The 23,747-nt window shown below is 34.8% G+C and overlaps 3 protein-coding genes across 3 annotated transcripts; 1 reads left to right on the top strand and 2 right to left on the bottom strand.

Annotated features, from left to right (window-relative positions):
• The first annotated feature begins 5,037 nt into the window (after window positions 1-5,037).
• LOC127788547 (uncharacterized protein At5g08430) lies at window positions 5,038-16,242 on the top strand. The gene is made up of 7 exons (XM_052316960.1): window positions 5,038-5,827; window positions 6,241-6,353; window positions 9,792-9,851; window positions 11,565-11,615; window positions 12,799-12,869; window positions 14,389-14,621; window positions 15,802-16,242. The coding sequence occupies exons 1-7, from the start codon at window positions 5,155-5,157 to the stop codon at window positions 16,158-16,160; spliced, it is 1,560 nt and encodes a 519-aa protein (XP_052172920.1). The 5' UTR covers window positions 5,038-5,154; the 3' UTR covers window positions 16,161-16,242.
• Window positions 16,243-16,908: 666 nt separating this feature from the next.
• Window positions 16,909-18,789, bottom strand: LOC127788546 (cytochrome P450 93A3-like). Its single transcript, XM_052316959.1, has 2 exons — window positions 17,829-18,789; window positions 16,909-17,736 (listed from the first exon to the last, which is right to left on the bottom strand). The coding sequence occupies exons 1-2, from the start codon at window positions 18,750-18,752 to the stop codon at window positions 17,092-17,094; spliced, it is 1,569 nt and encodes a 522-aa protein (XP_052172919.1). The 5' UTR covers window positions 18,753-18,789; the 3' UTR covers window positions 16,909-17,091.
• A 2,340-nt stretch (window positions 18,790-21,129) lies between these two features.
• On the bottom strand, window positions 21,130-23,668 carry LOC127788281 (protein POLYCHOME-like). Its single transcript, XM_052316407.1, has 3 exons — window positions 23,498-23,668; window positions 22,863-23,267; window positions 21,130-22,099 (listed from the first exon to the last, which is right to left on the bottom strand). The coding sequence occupies exons 2-3, from the start codon at window positions 23,256-23,258 to the stop codon at window positions 21,716-21,718; spliced, it is 780 nt and encodes a 259-aa protein (XP_052172367.1). The 5' UTR covers window positions 23,259-23,267; window positions 23,498-23,668; the 3' UTR covers window positions 21,130-21,715.
• Window positions 23,669-23,747: the final 79 nt, after the last annotated feature.

Here is a 23,747-nt window from a genome sequence, read left to right on the forward strand (position 1 = left end):
AGGGAGAAATGAGGGCCCTAAAATATAATCAAAATCAAAAACTTAAATCAAATAGAACGAAATCAATATCGATGTTATTCTTTTGCTACATGTTCTCATAAATCAAACAAAACGAAAAAAATAATAGGCTTCACCAGTGATCTACTTGGACATATCTCTTTGGCAAAACCAGATCTCCTTGGAAGCATCTCTTTGGCCAAACCAGATCCCCTAGGAAGCATGTGGCATTGGGTAGAGAAGAATACTGGAAGCTTTAGAGTAATTGATTAGGGTTCCACCATTTATATTTTTATAATTTTTTTTATTATTGAAATACTTGGGCGATTCTGTTAAGCCAACTTGCTCATATTAATTAAGTTTTTATGATTAACAAAAAGAGAATTTTCAATATGCAAATAATAGTATTTTTGATAATGAACAAAAAGAGTATTTTTTTTTAAATATACTATACTATTAAAGTATCAAATTATTTTTTATTATTTTATAAAATATTTTTTCATAGTATATGTATTAACAAAAATATTATTTTACATATAAATTATTTTTAGAAAATTTAATTTGCATAATTTTCTTTTCTCAAAAACTAGACTAGAAAGTCCACATTTGAAGTCCTGAAAGTCAATTCTCTGGGTATTGAAAATCAACCCTTGAATTCTTAAAGGTCGACTCTTGGGCCAACGGTCGAATTTTTGATCATTGCAAAATTCAAACAATGATTGACCCTTGTTCCTTGGAAGGTCAACCCTTAGCCAATGGTCAGAAATATGATCGTTTGGAATAGTGACTTAAAAAGCCTATAAATACCCCTCAATCTCATGTTTAATATATCAAGTGTTTCTATTGCAAATTTAAAGCACTTGAAATATCTCAAACGTTCTCAAGTTTTCATCCAAACAATCCAAGACTCACAAATCAATATTGCACATCAATCAAAGAGCTACAAGGCAAAAGAAGAAAAGAATTTTGAGTCTATTCTGATTTTCTTCGAGATCATTAAATTTATTTATTTATTTAAATATTACTGCTTTGTATATTTTTGTGCTCAATTGCTTATTCGTATCAAAGTGTGGACAAATTATTTGTAAACATTTAAAAGATTGTTTAAGTTTCCTAGAATCATTAAAATCTATGTGTATTTAGTTTCCAATGTGAACTATGGTGAAAATCTTGATGTAGTGATTGTCTAGAACCCGTTATAATTTAGGTGTGTCTAATTTTCAATATGAGTTAGTGTGAAAATTTTAATAAAATTGATTTAGTGAAACTCCAAGAGTAGTTAGGTCTTGAGAGAGTGAACTAAGTATGTGTTGAAATACCGAACCACTATAACTTATGTTATGTCTCATTTAATTTATTTTTGTTATATCTTGTGACTTGCATTAATTATTAATCTCAAACATAATTTATTATATTTATCAAATATATTATTAAATAAAATCATTAATTAAGAATACTTATTAAAAGAAAAAAAATTAATTATTTAATTCACTCTTCCTCTTGAGTAGTCATACCCCAATGGACTAACAGATTTGGTTTTGAACTAAATCGAAAAATCCTCAAACTACAAACTGTACAGTTTGAAAATTTCTCAAACCATGCTGCACTGTTCACCCCAAAAAACCACATAGTGAGGTACAGTGTGGTTGATTTTCATGATTTGTTGATTTTTTTTAACACTCATAACTTACAAATTTATTGATCTATTTATGATCGGCCAAAACTTGGTCTAGTCTTTACCCCACTTATTAACTTTAATTAGTTACTATGGTCCTGCTGGGGTTCTCCTATGTGTGCATGAGATTTTAAAAACTTTTCACATCTCAAGTATATAGCGAAATTATGTACAGACTATACGAAATTTCTCAAGTATGTAGCGGAATTATATACAGACTATATAAAGTTTAGGTGTTTAAGCAATATGCAATATCTATTAAACGTAAAATGAAACAATTCAAAAATATTTTGAAAAGTTATTTCAAAAAGACTTTTATTAAATTATAGAACATTATATAAAATGAAAAATTTTGGCATAAACTTCCTATTTATACACAAAAACTATTATATTAAAACAACAAATTATTAAATATTTACATTAAATTAAAGGTAATGATTAATTAAATTTTAAAGTAAAATTATTTATTATATTATGTATTTATTTATAAATTATAAATATTATAAATATAAATTAAAATTTCGAAATGTAAGGAAGCATAGATTTTTCCAATGTATGGCGTCTTTAATACTAATTAAATATTTTCTTAAAATTTTTAATTTCTGCTCTTGAAAGTTAATTTTTGCAATGATAACAAAATATTTAAAATATGAATTTTGACTTATTTTTCTTTCAAGATACATTAATTTTCTTCCATAGTCTTAAAAATATGATATATTAAATCTTAATTAGCATTAAAAAATTCATGCATTAGTCTTAGAAATGTGATATCTTAAATCTTAATTAGTATTGAAAAACCCAATGTATTAGTCATGCATTAAATTAAATGTAGTGATTGATTAATTATTAAAGTAAAATTATTTATTATGTTATATATTTATTTATAAATTATAAATATAAATTAAAACTTCTAAATGTCAGGAAGCATTTATTTTCCAAAGCTAATTAAAAATTCTCTTGAAATTTTTAATTTATAATCTTGAAATTTAATTTATACAATGATAACAAAACTTTGAAAATATAAATTTTAGTTTAATTTTCTTTCATAGTTTTGAAAATGTGATATCTTAAATCTTAATTAGCATCAAAAAATCCATGCAAAAAATGTGATATCTTAAATCTTAATTAGTATCGAAAAATCCATGCATTAGTTTTGAAAATGTGATATCTTAAATCTTAATTAGTATTGAAAAACGCATTAGTCTTGCATTAAATTAAATGTAGTGATTAATTAATTATCAAAGTAAAATTATTTATTCTATTATATATTTAATTATAAATTAAAGCTCCTAAACTTCGAAAAGCATGAGTTTTCCAATGCTAATTATTTTTTTTAAATTTTAATTTTTGATATTGAAATTTAATTGGGTCTTATTTAACTGGTCACATTTTTCATGAAAAATGCTAATTTTCCACTCAAATTCCAGATTTTAATGTGTTTGATTATTCAAATTTTTCATGATTTTTTTTTCTCCATATTTTAGTCACTTGATGGCTAATTTTCACTTTTGCTAGAAAACAGATTCTCAAGGGAAAGGGTTGAGATTGATTTTCTATGAAAATGGAAAAACCCACCTAAAAGCTAGCTTTCCCCTTTCACCACTGCCTATCAGCAGAGACTTGTAGCGACGATGGCGATAGCGTGGGTAGTGATTGGAGAATGACAACGGCGACACCCATCGACCATGGGCGAGTAGTGGCAACGCCTATCAGCCATGGGCGAGCAGCGACGACGAGCAATGATGGTGACTGTGGCCATGCTGGTGACGACAACTGTGGCTGATTTTTTATTTTTTGTATATGTATATTAATTTATTTTTTGAGTATTTTATATATGTATATTTGACTAATTTGTATATTTGATTATTGATTATCTGTATAAAAATAATGACAATCAAACATTAAAAATTAAAAAAGTATAACAATTTTTAGGTAAAAAATTAAACCAATCAAATACATTCAATTGACATTTTTCCTAAAATTTAATTTTAGGCAATTGAATTGTCTAGAAAATATTTTTTTTTCCATACAAATTCAATATTTGTCATCAAATGTATCCGTAATGTAATGATAGCAAAATTTTAAAAATATAGATTTTGACTTATAAATATAAATTAAAATTCCTACATGAAACATGAGTTTTCCAATACTAACTAAAATTCTATTGAAATTTGAAATTTGAAATTTTGAAATTTAATTTCTATAATGATAACAAAAATTTTAAAATATGAATTTTGAGTTATTTTTCTTTCACTATGTATTAATTTTCTTCCATAATCTTATAAATATAATATCTTAAATCTTAATTAACATTAAAAAACTCATGCATTAGTATTGAAAATATAATATCTTAAATCTTAATTAATATTGAAAAACTCATGTATTAATCTTGAAAATAAAGAGAAAACAGTCTATATTTTCAAGTTTATGGAAGAAAATTAATGTATAGTTATTTATTCATTTACTATGCAAGTTTACAATGGGTTCTTGGTAGATTCATCAATGATAATTAAAATATATTACATTTTCAAAATTAATATATGGGTTTTCCAATACTAATATATTTATAAATAAATATAATTTAATAAATAATTTTACTTTAATAATAATTAATTAATCACTATATTTAATTTAATGCAACTTTTGAAGGGAAAACAATTCACCATTGATTGCCACTTGACAAATTATTTTGACAGACTATCTTACTTTAATATATATTAATTAGATAAAATATGTATATTTTTAAAATTTGATATTAATAAAAAATTTAAAATCAATTAAGCTAAATCAATCTAAACCTAGTACAAAAACACCTCAGGAGTGCCATTTTAGTATTTTCAAAATGTTTTTTATATTGAAACATCGAGAAATACTTAAAAAATGTTATTTTGGTAATTTTTATAATTTTAAAAATATTTTATAATATTAAAAAAATATTAAAAATACATTTCTATTCACAAAGAAGTTAGAGGCAAATTTGTTTTTGTCTTTAACTAAGTTATGTTTGATTATTTTTTTAAATTTACTGTTTATTTTTAATTAATAAGTGATAGTTTATGGATAATAAAACTTATATTTATATTTATTTAAATGTATTATAATTTTTTTAATTTTTAAATTAAATAATTATTTTTTATATTAAAAATTATATTTATAAAATAATGTTTATATTTTTTTATTTACATATTTTCCTTATTTTTCATTTCATATCTTTTTAAAAAATATTACTTTTTCGTTTTGTTTCATATCATATTTATTTTTTATTTATGTTTATATCTATTTTTGATTTTCGTTTTCATTTTGATGTGACTTAGGTCTAATCAATTTAATAATTTTAAAAATTATCCGAAACGTATTAACAAGAATAGAGTGTCGGAAAACACCTCTTCGTCTGACGAAGTGGAAGAACTGCGGAGAGATTCGTCAGGCTGGAACGGAGTCCGTGGAAGTTGAACGTCGGTTGCAGCATCTGATCGGAGACTATGGACGAAGGTGGCGAGGATGACGAGCACTTCTGGATGGAGGAACCGCTGAAGCAACAGTCTGAACCGACGCGGAGGAAGAGAAGAAAGGTTAGGTCGAAAAAAATGGAATTTATCGGATGGGGATCTAAGCCTCTGATTGAATTTCTTGAATCGATTGGCAAGGACACCAGCAAACAGATCTCTCAGTATGAGGTGACTGCCATCGTCACTGAATATGTTAACGCGAATAACCTTTTTCATCCACATAAGAAGAAGAGAGTTCTGTGTGATGGGAGGCTCCATTCTCTCTTTGGGAAGAAAGCGGTGGCTCGAATTAAAATATATGATTTGCTGGAAGCGCACTACGCTGAGAACCAAGACGAACTAGATGATAGCTTTTTGTACAGTTCAGAGGAAGATGGCGAGAGTAGCAGTAAACAACGGACAGCCGTAAGTGTAGACCGGAAGAATGTATATCAAAAGAAGAAGGTTCTGGAAACTCCGAAAAGCTGTTTTGCAGCTATAGTTTCTTCCAACATAAAGCATGTGTATTTGAAAAGGACTTTGGTTCAGGATCTCCTGAAGGACCCCGAAGCTTTTGAAGGCAAAGTAGTGGGGAGCTTTGTGAGGATGAAATCTGATCCAAATGATTGCTTCCAGAAAAATTCACACCAGCTTCTGCAAGTTACAGGTGCTTCCCCCTCACATATGAAATGCACTGACTACCACTTTTGCCTAGAACAAAGTAATGTTCGTCATAGGGTCTAGCAAATAGAGATTTGCTTGTTGTGATAAAAGTATTAGAGACTTTACCCATTTAAATTGCTCAAAGCAATAAACTTCAGACTCTTGGATTTCTGTCTGTTGGTCGTGAATTCAAGAAACATATCCCAAAATCAGTCCATCAATTCTAATGTTATGCACCTGCTTTGTTCATCTGTTTATTCTTCCGGAAACACGAAGTTCCTTTTTTGTTAATGAGTATATGAACACTACCTAAAATCTACCACCTGGTTTGTGGTTCCTGGATCTTTGCTTCATCTAAGCTGTCTCTCTCCCGCTTGCATTATAACTTTTTTATTTACATTGTTAACTGTTATATAGGTGTGAAAAGAGCTGCTGGAACTGGAAATTCTACAACTGAGATCCTCCTTGAACTATCCAATATGGTGAAAAGCATTCAGATTGGCGTGCTGTCAGATGATAACTTTTCGGAGGTAATTACTATCTGCAATAAGGCGCTGACATTGTGGGTTGCTTGGTCTCAATTTGATGCCAAAAATTCATTGAACTTTGAAGCGAACCATTTAAGTTGTGGGTATAAACTTAGCTAGTTTTTTGTGGTTTGTTTGGCTCTGATATTTGATATTAATCAACATTTTTGTGGCTTAATATATTTCAAAATTATGGCTGGAAGAAGCTCTCGCTCTGAACAGAGATACTCTTATCTAACATAGAACCATGAAGACCGCGAAGTGGAAAGTTTTTTCTTTGACGGGTAACTTGGGACGATCACTGGTGACATTTCTCTTTTTTGTGGACAATTCTTTATCTTTTATGGTACTTTGATTTGGCTTTTCCATTTGTAATTAGCGTCTTTGGTGGGGCTCGATATGCTTCCTTTTTACAGAGTTAAACCTACTAGGTAGTGTTCTCCTTCTTGTAAAATATTATTTTTTATTAAAAAACGAAATGTTCATTAAAACGAGAAGGCAGAGTGCCTCAAACACCTTTAGTTTGATGGTTACACTAGAACTAATATTAAAATTTCAGCACTTGCTGCATAAGGATGGAAATAAATATTTTGAGATTTTCAAACAAATGACTTTGGGCTAACCAGGAATCTATTCACGTCATGTTCCTTTGAGATAATGCAAAACACAAAAATTTCGAATTGTCTCTTCTGAACCAGAAAATATAGGAGTATGGAGTAGGACTTGAATCCTTAACAACCACCCTGTTCTCAGGCAGCCGTCTGACCTGGAAAAGTTTCAACTTTATTCTGATATTTGATGTGCCCATTTTCTTAGAAGTCTTGGGTTTAGGTATCTCTGGGCCTCAGAATAGAAAATATCACCTTCAAAATGTTTTCTGTCTTATGGTTTGAGTTCTACAGTTTGTGGTGTTTAGGTGGGCTTGAGTTTCATCAATACTTGTGAACCTCTTGGTTAAAGTTGTTTTTCCTATGCTGTCATTCTTGGGTTGGAATATGGGAAGAAGGGGGGGGGGGGGTAGTTAAATGAATAGATTTACTCGAGTTAGTTGTTGAGTTTGCCGCCTTTTTGGGTTTGATTGGTTGATTGCTTGGTGGTGTTGATATTTTACTTCAACAGCAAATTCAGGGATAATTATTTGTTTATGGACAAGAATTTTATCTAAAGTAACTTAGCAGCTAAAATGAAAAAGTAATTCTCAAACGGTAGTTTTCCTCCACAATTTTGGAAGAGATTAAAAGGATAATAAGGTAAATCAGGCCTATATAAAAATTAGTTACCATAATGATACCAGAAATATGAAAAGCTGTATTGAGGGTTTTTTTTATTACATTTGTTTTACAGTAGATTGGGTACAGTAGTGGACTTGTCAGGTGGACGTATTTTTGTATGTGGAAAATGCATATGTGCATTCAGGTTGGAATTCATTCCATAAATGTTGTCCATCTTATGCTGTGAGAAATAATTTTTTGACTTATATGTCCTACCTAGAGGGCTAAGCCTACTGGATAATACATGGCCACCTCAAAAAAAGCAATCTTAAAAGGCAGGACATGGCATGTAGAGATAAGTCCATAAATAAATATATATCTTATACATACGTAAAACCGCAACCATCTTTTCATTTTTTTCCCCAATACAGATAGATTTATAATTTTTTAATAAAAATAATAGATATAGGTTTCACATTTATACTTATGAAGAAAGTAATGTGAGAAAAATCCATTTTGGAAAGATGTATATGAAAACAAGATGAATGCTTTAGAGTTCAAAAGTCTTGAAATTAAAAAGTTTAAGGGAGGATGGGCTGACAGATATATATTCAAATTGTGCTTTGTGTTATCATTTATTTTCAGCTTCTTTTTTTTTTTTCCCCTTAAACTTATAATGCCCCACTATTTTATTTTTATTTTTTCAAATAATGGGCAGGCATATTCTTACAATTGACACACATGTTGGATACGGAGTCATAGAGGCCGGCTGCTCTACTCAGTGCCTGGTCACACCTGCAGATCAAGAGAAGATAGGTGATTGAGTGGACATAATTGAAGAGGATGTACAATAATCAATTGGAATAGATGGAGGCAAAATCATAGTGATAAGGGATATGAGGAGTAGAGAACAAGTCTCCAAAAATTGGTAGATGAATGAGGCCTGAAACATGAACCCCCACTCGAAATACAATATGGGACTCACAAGTCCGAAGGTGACCAAGTCATTTTTTTCTATGTAAGAAATTGGGGAAGGGCGAAGGTGAGCCCACAGAACAGTCCGTGTCCACATTTCTGCTTTTCTTAGCTCCCCTTGCTAGTGCTTTTTGGTCTCACCTTCCCCCTTTCCCAGTTTCTTATTCTTACTTAGCCAGAGAAAAAAAAAAGAAAAAGAAAAGAAGAAGAAGAAAGCACTTGGTGGCCTTCAGGATTACGAGTCCCATGTTGGTGTTGGACCAGGGGTTCATGTGCATATAGGAGTTCCATGGCCCTCCTCCAGTTACCTACTGCCTGGGTGTGAGAATTCAGTGGCAGCCCCTGTATGCCCACATGATGTCTATTTAGCTCCCTCACAACCTTTCTACAGCTCACCTTCCCCCTTTCCATTTCTTACTTTAGCATAAAAAAAATAATAAGAAAAAGAGATGAACTCAAAAAATATAACATTGACTCAAGTAAAGAGTTTACGGGATAGGATTAAACATCAATATCATGTATGTCACTAGAAGTAACCCAAGAAATATAAATATGAGCTTGTTGTGGTACCACTTGTCTCAAAAGCTTAAGCTTTTTGGTAAGCAGGGCAACAATATATATCAAGCTTTCCAAAACTCCCCCTCACAGGCAACTTGTAAGTGATAACAAGTGCATGACACACACAGAACAAGAGTGCACAACAAATATCAGTGCACAACAACTAATGGAGCACAAATTCATATTAAAAGATTTGAATCCAAGACCTCTTGGAACTAAAGCTCTAATACAATGTCAAGTTACTATTTCTCCCAGAAGCTTAGCCTTTTAGAAATGCAACACAATAATCTATATCAAGCTTTTCAACAAAGTTTGGGATCAAATGTTCCTACTTACGGCTATGAACAAAGGAAAGACATGTAAAGACAAAGGAGAAAAAGGAATTATATATCGAGCGATCTGGCCTTTTTTTTTTTTTATAACCTTTTTAAAGCAAAGATCTTAACATATGGGCATAGAAAGAGTGTGCACGCGCTATGGACATAAAGTGTGTTTTGAGAGTCAAGTTTTTGGTGGTGGCATTTTGGTCTTTTTAGGTGTGTTTTGAGAGTTAAGTTTTAGGTCTGTGCGTGCTATGGACATACTTTTTTGTCGTTTTTTGGCTGGTTGCTGAATAATGGTAGAAAAATTGCTACTACTAATATCTAATTAATGGTGTATGCATATGGTCTAATTGCCTTTGTCACTGACATTGCAGGAAGAATGTGAAGATTTGCGTCAAAGAGTAACAAGTGGCTCTATCAAGAGGCCTACTGTTGTAAGTTTCTATTGAATTTTTTTTTTTTAGTACTCAATATAACAACCCCCCCCCCCCCCCCCTCCAGTTTTGGTGATTTTGGTAATTTTTTAGCTTCTTTTAAATCCCACCATCTAATTCTTGCGCTTTGTTTTGTATCATTTTTTTTACTATGGACGTCATTGACCATAAATCTATGTTGAGTGGTCAGGCTTTCCCCTGGAATGTAAGTTGTGCTCTTGTCTCATAAGAAAGTAGTCTAGTTGGGCAGCTGATAAGCTATTTTTATGAGAGAAGCTATTTGTTGTAATGTCGGTCCTAGAACATCTAGTATAGGGCTATGAAATACCTCTCTGTTGCAATATGGAATTGCCTCTAATCACTCTAATCTCTGCACTGCATGTGTCATGGACTATTTGCTTCTTGTACTTGACTCTTCCATGTCAATCAGTGGCATGAATCACAATGTTGGTTAACTTTGGTTTCATATGATTGATATGTAATGTGGCATGCCAAACTGTCGCATGACACAATTATGGAAGTTTGCTGTCTTGAGCCTGGGTGCTCAAGTGGCTGTGTTCCACTCTTATCTCGTGCGGTTCATCTTGTCTGCCTATTACACTTATAAACCACATGGGTCCATGTGCTGGAAGTTAACTAGCAGCTTTAGATAGCTGAGGACCATCACTCATGGCAGCTAGGACATCATGCGTGGCTGGTATGATGGAGGCATCAATACGGCACTACCTTGTGCAGATTTGTCTAAAAATGTAATCAAGGGCTCAACCACTACCTCCACTTGTTTGGTGATCAACATGACTAACTCTATCGAGGTCACATGGCCTGTTAGTGATGTTGAGTGTTGACTTGTATATGCACTAATCTGGCTGAGGTGAATGAAAATCAGCTGCTGCTTCATAAATGCTGAATGACTTGTATATGGACCTAATCAGGGATTTCTTTGGCATTCTTGTCAACATATATGTCAAACAGCAATCCTCAGTGCTTAACTGGTAGTGTTTGTGGGAGGGAAGAAGTCAATTGGCTGAACATAGTTTTCAATTTTCTTTCTCTGTAGAGATATTTTCTGGAAAACTACTATAGTTTTCCACAAGTAAGTAGGCCCTTGGTTTCTTGTTCCTCGTGCTATTATGTGGATCATTTGGGGAAAACTCAATTTTAGGACTTTTCAAGAGATCCAGAAGCCTTCACTCAAGTTGAAGAGAAGACTTCTTAGAATTTTGTTTAGTTAGCACACATAAGGAGTCAATCTATCTTTGGCCCAATTTTTAGATTCTTAATTAAATTGATGCAGAGGGAGATACCTTTTTGTCACCCTCCTATTTGTACACGGGGTGATATCAATTGGTTTATGTTTATATACTCTTTTACTTGAAAAGAAAATAAATCTGTCTATTGAAGTGTATTGATATGCATTGAGAACAAATTAGAACTCTTGATAGGTCATGTTTTCTTGGAGAATGCTATTATTGTTCTCAAGTTATAAGCGCAAAACTTTTCGGTTGCTAGTTTAACTCTGGAAAATATTAGCTTCTGGCCCAAGCTTCTAGTTTAACACTGGCATATTTGGTCAAGATGTGTCTTGTTACTTGATCAAGGTTTTTTTCTTTTGCTTTTCAGTTTTCAGTGCTACACATCCTTTCAATATTCCATCTTTGTATATGCAGTCTAGTAGCTTACATTTTTTTTTTGACTGGATTGCTCCCTTCACAGGTGGAGTTGCAAGAAAAGGCGCAAATGTTGCACGAGGATATCACAAAGCATGTATGTATTCCTGGTTTCAGTAAAGTGCTAATCCTTACAGGAAAAAATATCTACCTTCAGTTTTATTTTTGTTCCCTAATGTCTGATGCTTTGGTTGAGATTTTAAGTTTATTAGCATCAAGTGATTTTTTGAGAGCAGAACTATCATAAATTTCATTAGGCATGACAGATATAAATTTTTTGAAAAAATGCGGGGGACAAATGTGCCAATTTCAGGTGCACTTCCCAAATGGTGACACGCTTGACTCTAACAACTCATCTAATGACATATAGCACACAGCATGCCCACCAGGGGCGGGGAGGGGGTGGAGACGGAAGAAGAGATGAAAAAATGAATAATAAAAGAAAATTCTTGTAACTGAACTGAAAAGGATTGATCTTTTTGTTATTTCCTTGATTTGAACTGTACTTCTACTAAAAAAGAAAAGTTAAACTGACAAGTTATATCTTAGTCAACTTAGCTGGCAATTTATACATTAGTCAAAATTGCTGTGAAACAATGTTGCCATTATTTACGTCTTTATATTTTTAAAAGCTTCTTAAGATTATTATGGTTATTAAACTAAGTTTTTGTATAATTTCTTGGAATTTGGTCATGTCCTTAATTTTTGAATTCTCTTTGCACTAATGAAGAACTTACGAGAGAATTTACATCTTAGTCAAAGCTATATGAGAAATGAGAAGTTTTGGCATTCTTAGTGTTACTGAAAGGTTAATATATATATTAAAAAGCTTTTAAGATTATGGTTATTGAAATCAGAAATTTTGAGATTCTTATGATTATTGAAACTATTTTTCATATTTATCTAGTCCAATCTCAAAGATGTGAAGATATTACCATAGTCACTTGCCATTAGGCTATTACCTATCTCAAGAAAGAAAAAGAAAAAAAAAGCCTTTTTTTCTGCTTAAGAGTATTTAGTTATTGAGATGATAATTTTTTCACCCTATCTAGTATTTGCTGACCAAGAGAAAGCCTATTTTTCTGTTTAGCATTGCATCTATTTAAAGTATGATTTATCTCATTCAAAAGGTTGACTTTTAGCCTCACTTCACTATTATTTTATCCTATATCAGCTTTGCATGAACAGTTCATAGTTTAAATTTCCTAATGATGCTTTGTTGTCATTGAAGTGTTGGATCATATTTGCCTTTTTTTTTTCCAACTTATTTTGATGGACAGTGGCTGATGAAAGAAATTAGATTGTTGCAACATTTGATTGATCGGGCAAATGAGAAGGGGTGGCGCAGAGAATATCCTTTATAAATATCTAAGCTTATGGTTGAAAGTGTTTTCATATCTTCACACATATTTCATGAAACATATTTGTAAGCTAATAGCAATTGATATTCTTGGGGTTGGAGGTGGATGGAGTGAATTTTATGCAGACGTTCAGTGATGATGAGGATGTTCAAAATTGGCAAATTTTACCTAGTGCACATTTTAGAATGTGTACCATGTTCCCATTACTCATACTAGAATAACTTGCTTCTTCATTAGCTTAGGGATAAACTGTATGGAGAATGCTTCAAATGTCTTGTGGACCTATTTGGTTAAAAGAGAACTTTCTATAGTAGCTATAAGATTATGTAGTCAAAGTGATTGGGACCACGAGATAACTAATAAATTTATTAGTTTTCTGTGATTAGAGTCTGAGATTTTTTTCACTGGGACTACTAACTATACTACTAATTACTATTTGAGTGCTATATAAGACAGGACAAGTTTTAAGAGAGTTTTAGGTGTTTTGGGAATCTTATCATGCCTATAAATATGACTTGCTCATGTAAAACAAAATGATGAGATTGAAGATGAATAAAAGTTACAATATCTGAAACTTAGAGAGCTTTGCCTTTATTTCCTCGTCTCTTCTCCCTTGGAGGTTCTTTCCTTCTCTTTGTTGTTTCATCTGTCTCTTCTCTCTCATTTACTGCAGGTTTTCTGTTTTCTGAAACTCCTCTTCCTTCTTTGTTCTAAAAGTCTGCTGCTGCTTTCCTATACCTTGCAACTTCTTGTCTTTGAGTATACCCACTGCTGCTGCTGCATCTCATTGCCTTCTAGTCTTTCTGCTTCCCTTTTTATCCTTAAAATTCTCTCTTTTGTTTCCCTGCAGCTTGCTTCATTGGTACTGCACACAACAAAATATTTTATGAACCTCAAGATGGTTGTTTGGGTTATGGGTCTTAGACATATCCCTGAAAATGGTGTCACATCTTTGCAAAACTATCAACAGATTCGTTGGTAGTGCATACAAGTTCTTGGCCAAAATGTTGGCCTTGCTTTATTGTAATGATTTGGTGTTTTTTTTTTTTTTGGTTTTCAATATTTGTCTTTCCTAGGAGCAAATTAAGTTTAGATGGCTTGTAATTGATAAACATCATATACGTCTGTACAACTTCACAAAAGGATTTTCTTCCTTCTGCCTTTTATCATATAGGTATGAGAGGTTTATAATTATATGAAGTGGAATCATATTGATTCCTTTCTAAAGTTGCTTCTTTCTTATGAGTCTATTGGTTCTTAATGGGTTATATTGGCCTAGGACCATATACATGTCTCGAATTCATTTTGGATTCTATTGCTCAAATTGATGTATTTATTCCATAACCTGAGAAAGAACTGTAATGTGAAGCACCAAGTACTGAAATTAAAGACATGTCTTATTGTTTGCAATAATGTAATATCCCATCACAGGTAACCAAGATATCAAAAAGAAACCCAGGCATGCAATCATTAAGCATCATTGGATCCTTGACTCATTTCAGCTTTTACATTATTTGAGTACCTGGAAAGAAAGGAGAAGCTACAGACACCGTCAGAGCAGTCTAGACTACTGCTTGAGGTTCCAAAGGTAATTGCGGATGACATTGAACAGGAAGCTAAACCCCAAGAGACAAATGGAAGTCCTCCAAGATTAATGCTTACTTGGGAAAGAGAGACTTCTAAAGATTTAGAATCAAACCAGATCATTTCAAACCAAAAAGTCAACAATGTTGATGCTACAGGTGTGTTATTATAAGTTCATTTTTTAGCTAGTTGTTGAGTAAATAGTCACAAAAAGGCTGTTATTGGTTGCTTTTGTGCTTTTGTAGCTTGTGAAACTGTTGTCTTCTTTACCATCTAGAATGAGTACTTGTTTTCATAATGAGGGTAGACAAGATCAGATTTTATCAAGTTCTGGATAATGGTTTTCACTAACTGTTTTCACAAACTTAGCCAGATCTATAGACCTCCATATATTGGCTGATTGAACATGACGGCAAAAATACAACAACAACAATCACAAATCTTTATCCCACTAGGTGGGGTTAGGATTGGCTGCATGGATTTTAGACCTCCAGCCATCTTTATCTATAGTCATATCCCTTATAAGGCCATTATATGTCATGTTTAAGGGTCTCCAACAGGCTTTCTTTGGTCTTCCTCTCTGTCTTTTGCTATAAGTTTCTTCATTTCATCCCTTCACCTTACAAGTGCATCTGTAGATCTTCTTTTCATATTTCCAAACCATATTAATCATGTTTCTTGCATTTTATAAATATGATTGCAGAAATGCATGAAATAAATTACATGGTAAATCTCAAATTCAACTTTTTCCATATCATCTCATAGCACAAATTAAACTTGGTCATGTTATAGTACACGCTGCCCAGACTCCATGAGTCAATGCTATACACTGAAAGTTTACAAAGTGATTCGTACAACCTCAGCAATTTGTGTTCATTTTGTAGCATCCACTCAACTTTGCTTCAACACTGTACCAACTTCTACATAGTTCCACGTGTTTCATTATCTAATGAGTTCAAATAACTTAGTAAATAACGCACCAAAACTGAACCCATGTTCAACAATTAATACTTATTTCACAATGTACCAATCAATTGAATGAATCTTCAATCTTCAATGCTGAAACATGAAATTGAAGACAAAAATAGTAGGCCATTAAACTTTCTGCTTTTCCAAATTTATCTTCATGCAAGTTGGAAAATGACTATCCCCATCAAGATCATTGTCTTTTGGGATTTCTAATAAATTAGGCTGGAAAATCATCAGTAAAAATGGAAAATTGAAAATAAACCGGATTGATTGTTTGTTGTTTGTTTTTTTTGTCCTTATTAGATGTTATATTTTTGCTTTGAACTCTTTGTAATGTTTGTTCTTTGACATGTGATGAAAATGAGGCAGAAAATCAGCCAACTCAACCACAGGGGATACAGCATTTGAATCTGGAAGAATGCACTTGTTCTCAGGGAAGAATTATTCCGCAGGTTATGGAAACTCAAGTAGTTGAAGTTAGTGATGATGATAAATTGACTAAAGATTCCACCGGCCAACACCTAACTCTCGGTGACCACCCCAGAAGATCAATATGGCACTATGTGGATCCCCAGGGAGAAGTACAAGGGCCCTTTCCATTGGGATCACTCAAACATTGGTATGATGCTAACTACTTTCCTCCAGATTTCAAGGTTTGGAAGGCAGGTCAAACTCAGGAAGACGCGGTTTTATTAAGTGACTTGCTTGTCCAAATGTCTTCAGGCTAACTAGAGTGTACAAGTACATTTAATTAATCTCCCAAAGTTAAAAACTGTTGAATAAAATCTTCCAAATGAGATTTGTTCTGGATTTCTAGGTAATTGCATGCATTGAATCTAAACCCCTTTTTGATTCAATGTTTCTGGTTGAGGTTGTTCAATTCTTGCTTGAACTAACTAGTAACGAATGTGTTGGAGCCCGGGATGCGATGGAGGAAGGTTCTTGATTATGACATGGTGGGGATAGCATGGTCGAAGCATTTTGTTATACACCTACATATGTTTGTGTCAGTTATTGTAAAGTTCTTTTTGCCGCCTTCTATTAGTTTGAAGAATTTTGCAGCTACTGCATTTAGCCTAGCTTCAGCAAATATACCATGTAGCAAATCTTGTGTATCATGTGGAGCATCCTTATCATCTTCTAAATGAGTGTTGATTGAAGTGAAGGAATTAGGTTAGTCTTAGAATTCACTATTACCTTTGATCGATTCATCTAAGCTTTGTAGATGTTGAAAGTTATTTATATACTCTATACCTACAAAAGACAACAACGTATATGAAGCTTTAATCTCACTGCATAGGATTGGGTGTATAAATTTTAGTTTGCCAATCATTTCTATTTATAGTCTTGTCATTTGTAGGGCCAACAACAATTTATTGTTTGTTTAGAATTCACTTTGCTAATCTGATGAGCTTTATGTTGGTTGTGAGTTGTCCGCAGCAATCCCCCTCTTTGATCTGAGTTTGAGACCGAAAATAGGTAAGAATTTGGGGAAGTTTCTATACCGACAAGGGAGATTACAAAGAGTTCACATTTTAAGCATTGATGAAGCATGCATGAAATTAACATCTTGAGCAAACCAAACCAAGGGTGGCGAAGAGCAAGGTAAGGGTCCTTTTTATGTTTTCATTTTCCTACTTGGTACACTAGTAGGATAGGTCACATTGATGGAAATGGATGAAGCCTAGCCACAGGAACACAAACCAGAGGATGAGCCCTTGGAAGGGTTAAGCCAAGCCCTTCCTCCATGTCCACACTGCCATTCCCTCCATCACCAACCCTCCATTCAAAGCACTGAACCATGGCTGCAAGGCTTGCCTGCACAACCTGCATTGCCAGTGTAGTTCCAGGGCACCCTCTTCTTCCACTCCCAAATGGCAACAGATGAAAGTGCTGCCCCCTCACATCCAGCAACTGGCCCTTCCCACTCCCCTCCTCTCCCAGAAGAAACCTCTCTGGTCGAAACTCGAGCGGGTTCTCCCAGTGGTTCGGGTCCCTCCCAATAGCCCATACGTTGACAAACAGCCGGGTCCTGGCTGGTATCTTGTACCCCATGATGGTGCAGTCCTCACTTGACTCCCTTACAATCAATGGTCCAGTTGGGTGCAGCCTTAGTGTTTCCTTAACAATGGCTTGGAGATAAGGCAGCTTGGCAATGTCTGATTCTTCCACGACCCTGCTCCTTCCAACCACTTCATCTACTTCTTTTCTGGCTCTGTCCATGATCTCTGGATGGTTGATCAGCTCTGCTAGAGCCCATTCTGTCGTAAGCGCAGCCGTGTCTGTTCCAGCAGCAAACAGATCCTGCAAACTCAGACATACAGCCATGGTAATAGCTAGTAGCTAGTAACCAGAAATTATCAAAACGGGTGGCTATAGCCTTACTGAGTGAGTACCAGAACAAAGGCCTTGATGTTCTCTTTGGACAATCTCATCTCTGAGCTCTCATCTTCAGATATGTCAAGTAAAATGTCAAGCAAATCCTTCGCTGCTTCACCTCCATGATCACAGCTCTCATTGATCATCATCATCATCTTCTTCTTCTTCTTCCTCGCCTCTTCATGCTCCCCTATGATCCTATCCATCATCTCGTCGAACCTGTCGCGAACCTCTCTCAGCCGCCTTCTGAACCCCTGCAGATCCAAGTTCTTGCAGAACCAAATGAAATCCGAGAGATTGAACTTCCCGGTAAGCTCAGCAGTGTCTTGGATCAGCTTCCTCACTTCGCCGGCGTCGCCCTCGTTCTCCGAACACCTTTCACTCATGATCATTCTCGATACTATGTTGCTTGTCACCCTCATGAGCTCCCCTCTAACATCCACAGCCTCTCCAGCCACTGCCTTCTCGAGCAGAAGCCCTACGAAACGCTCCATCTCGTCGCGCCTAATCGGGAGAAGCAGGTCCAGCGTCCGGCCGCCGAGAAGCTCGGACATGCACAGCTTCTTCATGAACTTCCAGTAAGCCCCATAAGGGGCGAAAGAGAAATCCTTGGAGCCGTAAGTGAGGTAATCAACCGCCGCCATTTGAGGGCGGTTCGAGAAGGCGGTTTCGTGGGTCTTGAGGAACTCTTTGGCGGTTTCCGGCGACGAGGCGACGAGGCAAGGGACAGAGCCGAGGAAGAGGTGGATTAAGGGGCCGTAGCGGATGGAGAGCTTGTGGAAGGCCTGGTGGGGGATTGGGGAGAGGAGGTGGAGGTGGCCGACGACCGGCAGGGCGAGTGGACTCGGCGGAAGAGTTCGGGCCCGGGCCCGGGCCCGCAGGAAGGCCATGGAAGCGAGCCAAATGAGGAGGAAGACGACGGAGCTTGGAAGATCAGCCATGGTTGCTCCGCCAGTAGACTTGAGAGAGATAGAGCCCCTCGTTAGCTCCATATATATAAGGCTTTGTCTCTTTCATTGTAGTTTCCCTTGCAAGCAACATGACATGAATATCAAATCAAATACTATTATAAATCAACCCGTAATGGATTATTTGAATTAATTGCTCTCATTCATGATTGAATAATATGTGTTTGTGAGATTTAAGGAACAATGATTAGAAAGATTAAACTTCTTCCCTCCTATATATTAATGAATGGGAGCGGTTAATAATAATTTTATAGTTTAAGAATAAAGAAAAGATCTAATTATTTTTATGATATTTTATTAGTGTAAAAAAATTCATGATTCAGCTAATGATTCTTCACTTTAGGACGCTTAAAAATTATTGGTTTGATTGAGTTTAATTTTGTCATATAAATAATTTCACTCACATAACTTTTGACATAGCCAAATCAATATTAGTATTTGTTTTTATTTGACATAATAAATCATATCATTTTATCCAAAAAAATGTTGAATTCTAGCCTAAATTAGGCAGCCTAACTGCTATTGGGATACCCCTCCATAAGGTTTGAGCATTCCCATTTCATCCAAACATCTCAAATCTTTCAATATTCCATTTATAAAGAGAAAAAATAGTGTGAAAAATTAAAAAGTATTTTCTCTTATTTTTAAGAAAATTTATTATTATTATCTCCTTATAATTTAAAAAAGTTATAATTTTTATTATTTTTATAATAAATTCTTCTATTCTTATTCATGATTTTTATCTTAATTTATTTAAAAAAATTTACATAAAATCTGTCTAATTATTTTTTTCAAATTATTAGTTATAATTTTACTCTAATTCGGTGTTATTTTTATAATAAAAAATATTATTCTATTACTTGTTATTCTTTTTTAACTAATAAAAAATAAATTAAATAATATCAACTCAAAACATGAAGATATATGAGTTTAGCATTGGATAACATCAACTCGAGCATGAACCCTAAACACAAAACATGTATGGGTATGAAAAGTGGGACCCACGTGAAAGGAAAAGGTAAAAAAAAACAAAGATCTCACGGTGGATGGTGGGTGTTTTTAATATTTATGGTCCATTTTAGCACTTAAAAAAGTACCAATCAAATTGGGTTGCCCTGCGTTGCCGGCCGGCCTTTAATTCTGCAAATGAAATCAACAACGTCGTATTCTCCAAACCAAAGGATGGCTACACCCCTAGCTAGCTTGTTATATTTCTTCTCTTTGTCTGTTTCTATTTGTTTGTGGCTTATTATTCTTTCATTCACTTCCATTATGATATTTTGGGCTCTACTCCCTTGTCTCTAATCCAAGTTTGTGGCTTCTTCCTATTAGAAACAAGGTCAAGTGCACGGTGAATTTGATTAGATCTTCAATAAAATCATCTAAACAAGTTCAAAAATGTTACTTAAACACTCAATTATGATATTTTTAATGACACTTATATAATAATATGACAAATATAAAAATAATATAAAAAATAACAATAATAAATCAAAACAAGCAAGCATGAATATAAATATAACCAAACTCTTACATTGTTTACTAAATAGATATACAATTCATTAACATTCAAATCCTCCATCACTATCCTACTTGTGGAAACTGCAAGGCATACTTTGTAAAATGCAAATGGCCCCTTCATTGATCAACACTTGTCAAGTCCAAGAAAAAATTGCACATCATACCCACCTCTAAAGTTGTAGGGTTAGAAACATTACCTAACGAGTCTAAAGTTGTGAATTCTGATTCTTAATTTAGTAATAGTTAATCAATCTACCGCCTCAACTCATAAGGTCCACAAGTTTAAACAGAGGAGCAATGAATCTTTAAAAGAAATCCTAACAAGAATGATATTTGTAAGCTGAGTCAGGAGGCAAAGCTGAGTCAGGAGGCAAACCATGATATTTCTCCACCCCTCTCAGTTCTCTTTCAAGGTCTCAAAGAGTCAGGCTTCTACCCTTTTTCACCCCAAAAAAGCACATAGTAACTTAATAAGCCAGCTATCATAACTCTAAGAAGCCCATATAAATCATTACCATCATCAGCAAAATATTCATGGCTGAGCCTCAAATGACCAGCATTTTATACAAACCAGCATCATTACTTTCTATTCTCCTCCACTGGTCCAGCCCAACTCTTGCAACAATCAATGGGCAGCAGCTTGGTTGCTGCAAACAATGGCCGAAACAAAAATCCCCATGTTGGAAGTCAACATGTCTGGAGATGTCTCTCCGGATCTAGTAGTCTGCCTAAATTACGGCAACAGTGGTATAAAATTTGAAATTTTGGTCAATTTCATCCAACTGCATTTAAGAACAAATTCATGGCAAACAAAAACAAAAACATTAAAAACATAGAGCAAATAGCCATCTTGCTGATCAATGCACAATTGACCAAACAATTTTGCTTGAGTTGGCCAAGAACAGTAGAAATTTGCTGCAGATAGAGACAATCATGAGCAGAGTGATAGAATGAAGAATATGATCAAAATAGAAGAATCTATAGAGAAATTGTAGCATCCTTACTATGATAGAGAGAGTCTTACTTCACCTAAAGAACTATTAATGTGATGAAACAGATAATGGGATACATCCTCCCTGTACATCAGTAAAAAAGTATGCCTACAAACCCACACGAGGCCTTCAAGGAGTGGCAGTAAACAGAAGCCGACACAATTGCTTATCCTACACCAAAATCTTCAGTGGAAGATAATCACAGAAAAATTGCCTACAGATCCTTAACTAGGGCCTTCAGCTAGATGTTAATAGGTGGAACACAGAATATAGTACCATTTCCTAGTTCGACTACGAGAGCCTAAAATCATCAGAAGATGATCAATCTTATTACTACACAGGTGGTTGTCCAGTCTCCCTCTAAAATCCATAGTCTTCGAGATACCAACACAGGCTGCTGACAATCAAAAGAAATTGATTGTATTAACGCATCGACATCAAAGTGCGGACTCTTTTTTCCCTTTCAGCCCTTTTAGCAGTGGGAGTCCTCTTCAATTTCTTCAATTCCTCCATCACTTCTTTCTCAACCTTGTCAATTGAGTTCAGTAGCTTCTTCTGGGGCGTGAGGCAATCCGATTCTCCAGAATTCTGATTGGTGATATCAAGCAATATCTTTGGAACTTTACCGACAGAGAGTGGGAAAGACTTAATTCCAAGTGTAGGAATTGGAGAGATTATAGAAAAACCATGCTCGAGTTGAGCACTTGATCTAGGTAGAGGAGTAACAGCTCCCAGGTCCTGGCGTATTGGACCCTCATTCACTTGGCCTTCAGTTTCCGTCAAGCGAGCACCTCTTCTTTCAATGGCCTATTTTAAAATTTAGTGCGCATGATTCACGAAAAACAACATGTTAATCAAGTTCGTTCAAAATGATATCACAAATTTTTTGTAACCAGAACCTAGTACGACAATCAACCAACTTCCTTTCAATCTTAACATGACAAATCACCCACAAAATCCTCACACATTATTTGTAGGTTTATGAAACTTAGATGCCTTTAACAAGAAAACAATTCATCTTTCCTCTTCCCTTCTTGTTTCATTTAATATCTCCACCAAACAAAGAGGTATAATGCTCAAAAACAAGTTAATAGCAACAAAAACAACTCCTATAGCTAATTCTAAGAAAAAAACAAAAAAGGGGAAGGTCACTGTTATGGCCATCACTGCCATAAGACCATTATAATTTATATGTATGATTTTGGTATTTACCTGATAACATACATTTTTTTTACCTTATGATCAGTTACATTTGACTTTTAAAGATCGCCTAAAATAGTATAGATGCAAGTCATACCCAGATGAAATTGCTATAAAATGTTGCTTCATGAAATCGAAACAAAGAATTCCAAATATACGTGGTCCTTTATAAGATATTATAACCATGACCTCCTTTCAAAGATCATCTATACAGAGAGGTAGAAAAGTAGCGAGGTCAAAGATCTGAAAGAACCGCACACATACATCACCTCTCTACTACTAAATTATGCAGCAAAAGAATCCTAGAAAATGGATAAATGAACCGAATCAAAGCAAAATCAACTAATCAAACAGGCCAAAAATTCTTTACCCTCATAACAGCAGTGATGTCACGAAGAGGCGTCCTCGGGTACCAAGACGGTAACACACTATTCGTCGAACGACCTCGTCCTCGCCCGGCACTTGCCGCCGGCTGGTTCTCTCGACTCCATAGATGTACAGGTGTTCCGTGCAAATTCCGGCCACGTCCGCTTCCAACTCTCGGTGTTCCCAAACTACGCCTTCTAACGCCACCGCCTCCCGTAGATGCCAGTCCCACTGGTCCAGTTATACCCGTCATTCCTGTCGCCCCCCACCGGAACGGTGTTCCATGATCCACCTCCGGCTCGTCAAGCAGAATAACCATGCCACCAATCGATTGCCGCCGACGGCGAAATAGTGTGGTGACGTCGTCGGGCCTCGACAATCTGTCTCTTGATTCCGGCATTTTCTTACTCTAATGAAAATTCAAAATAACCTTATCAAATGCTGAGCAAGACACAGAAAATTTTGCTGGAAAATGACTATTTACGGCTACGGGAGGTCATTTCTTTAAGGAAAACGATGAGATCCAAAGAAAGAAGGATTTAAACATCATTTTCCGGTGACCGACAATCAAAACTCTTGATTTTCCGATGAGTCAACGAAAATAGAAGAAAAACGTCAACAGCATCGAAGTTCGTTTACCTTGAAGAGGCTAGGGGCTTCTCCGATGAAGGTGCGGCGGCACTGTGCTCTGCATCTCACTCGAAGAAGAAGAAGAAGAAGAAGAAAGAAGGCGTAGAGCGAAGCAAAATGGCGAATTTCAAACTGAATTTTGGGCGGTACGTTGAATAGAAAACCAGATTTGAATTTCGAATTCCAAATGAAAATGAACTTCGAATTAAATTAGCCTGTGTCACATGATGGTGTGTTACGTTAGGTAGTGGGCCCAATT

The sequence above is a fragment of the Diospyros lotus genome, chromosome 13 (assembly GCF_014633365.1).
Source record: "Diospyros lotus cultivar Yz01 chromosome 13, ASM1463336v1, whole genome shotgun sequence".
NCBI lineage: Eukaryota > Viridiplantae > Streptophyta > Magnoliopsida > Ericales > Ebenaceae > Diospyros > Diospyros lotus.

What these genes read in the sequence shown, in the direction of transcription:
- LOC127788546 (XM_052316959.1), bottom strand. Translation starts at nt 18,752, where the DNA reads ATGGCTGATCTTCCAAGCTCCGTCGTCTTCCTCCTCATTTGGCTCGCT. An exon ending in ACATCAAGGCCTTTGTTCTG is followed by an intron (nt 17,737 to 17,828) that starts GTACTCACTCAG and finishes CTGAGTTTGCAG; the next exon opens with GATCTGTTTGCTGCTGGAAC.
- LOC127788281 (XM_052316407.1), bottom strand. Translation starts at nt 23,258, where the DNA reads ATGCCGGAATCAAGAGACAGATTGTCGAGGCCCGACGACGTCACCACA. An exon ending in ACATCACTGCTGTTATGAGG is followed by an intron (nt 22,100 to 22,862) that starts GTAAAGAATTTT and finishes ATTTTAAAATAG; the next exon opens with GCCATTGAAAGAAGAGGTGC.
- LOC127788547 (XM_052316960.1), top strand. Translation starts at nt 5,155, where the DNA reads ATGGACGAAGGTGGCGAGGATGACGAGCACTTCTGGATGGAGGAACCG. An exon ending in CCAGCTTCTGCAAGTTACAG is followed by an intron (nt 5,828 to 6,240) that starts GTGCTTCCCCCT and finishes ACTGTTATATAG; the next exon opens with GTGTGAAAAGAGCTGCTGGA. An exon ending in CTATCAAGAGGCCTACTGTT is followed by an intron (nt 9,852 to 11,564) that starts GTAAGTTTCTAT and finishes CTCCCTTCACAG; the next exon opens with GTGGAGTTGCAAGAAAAGGC.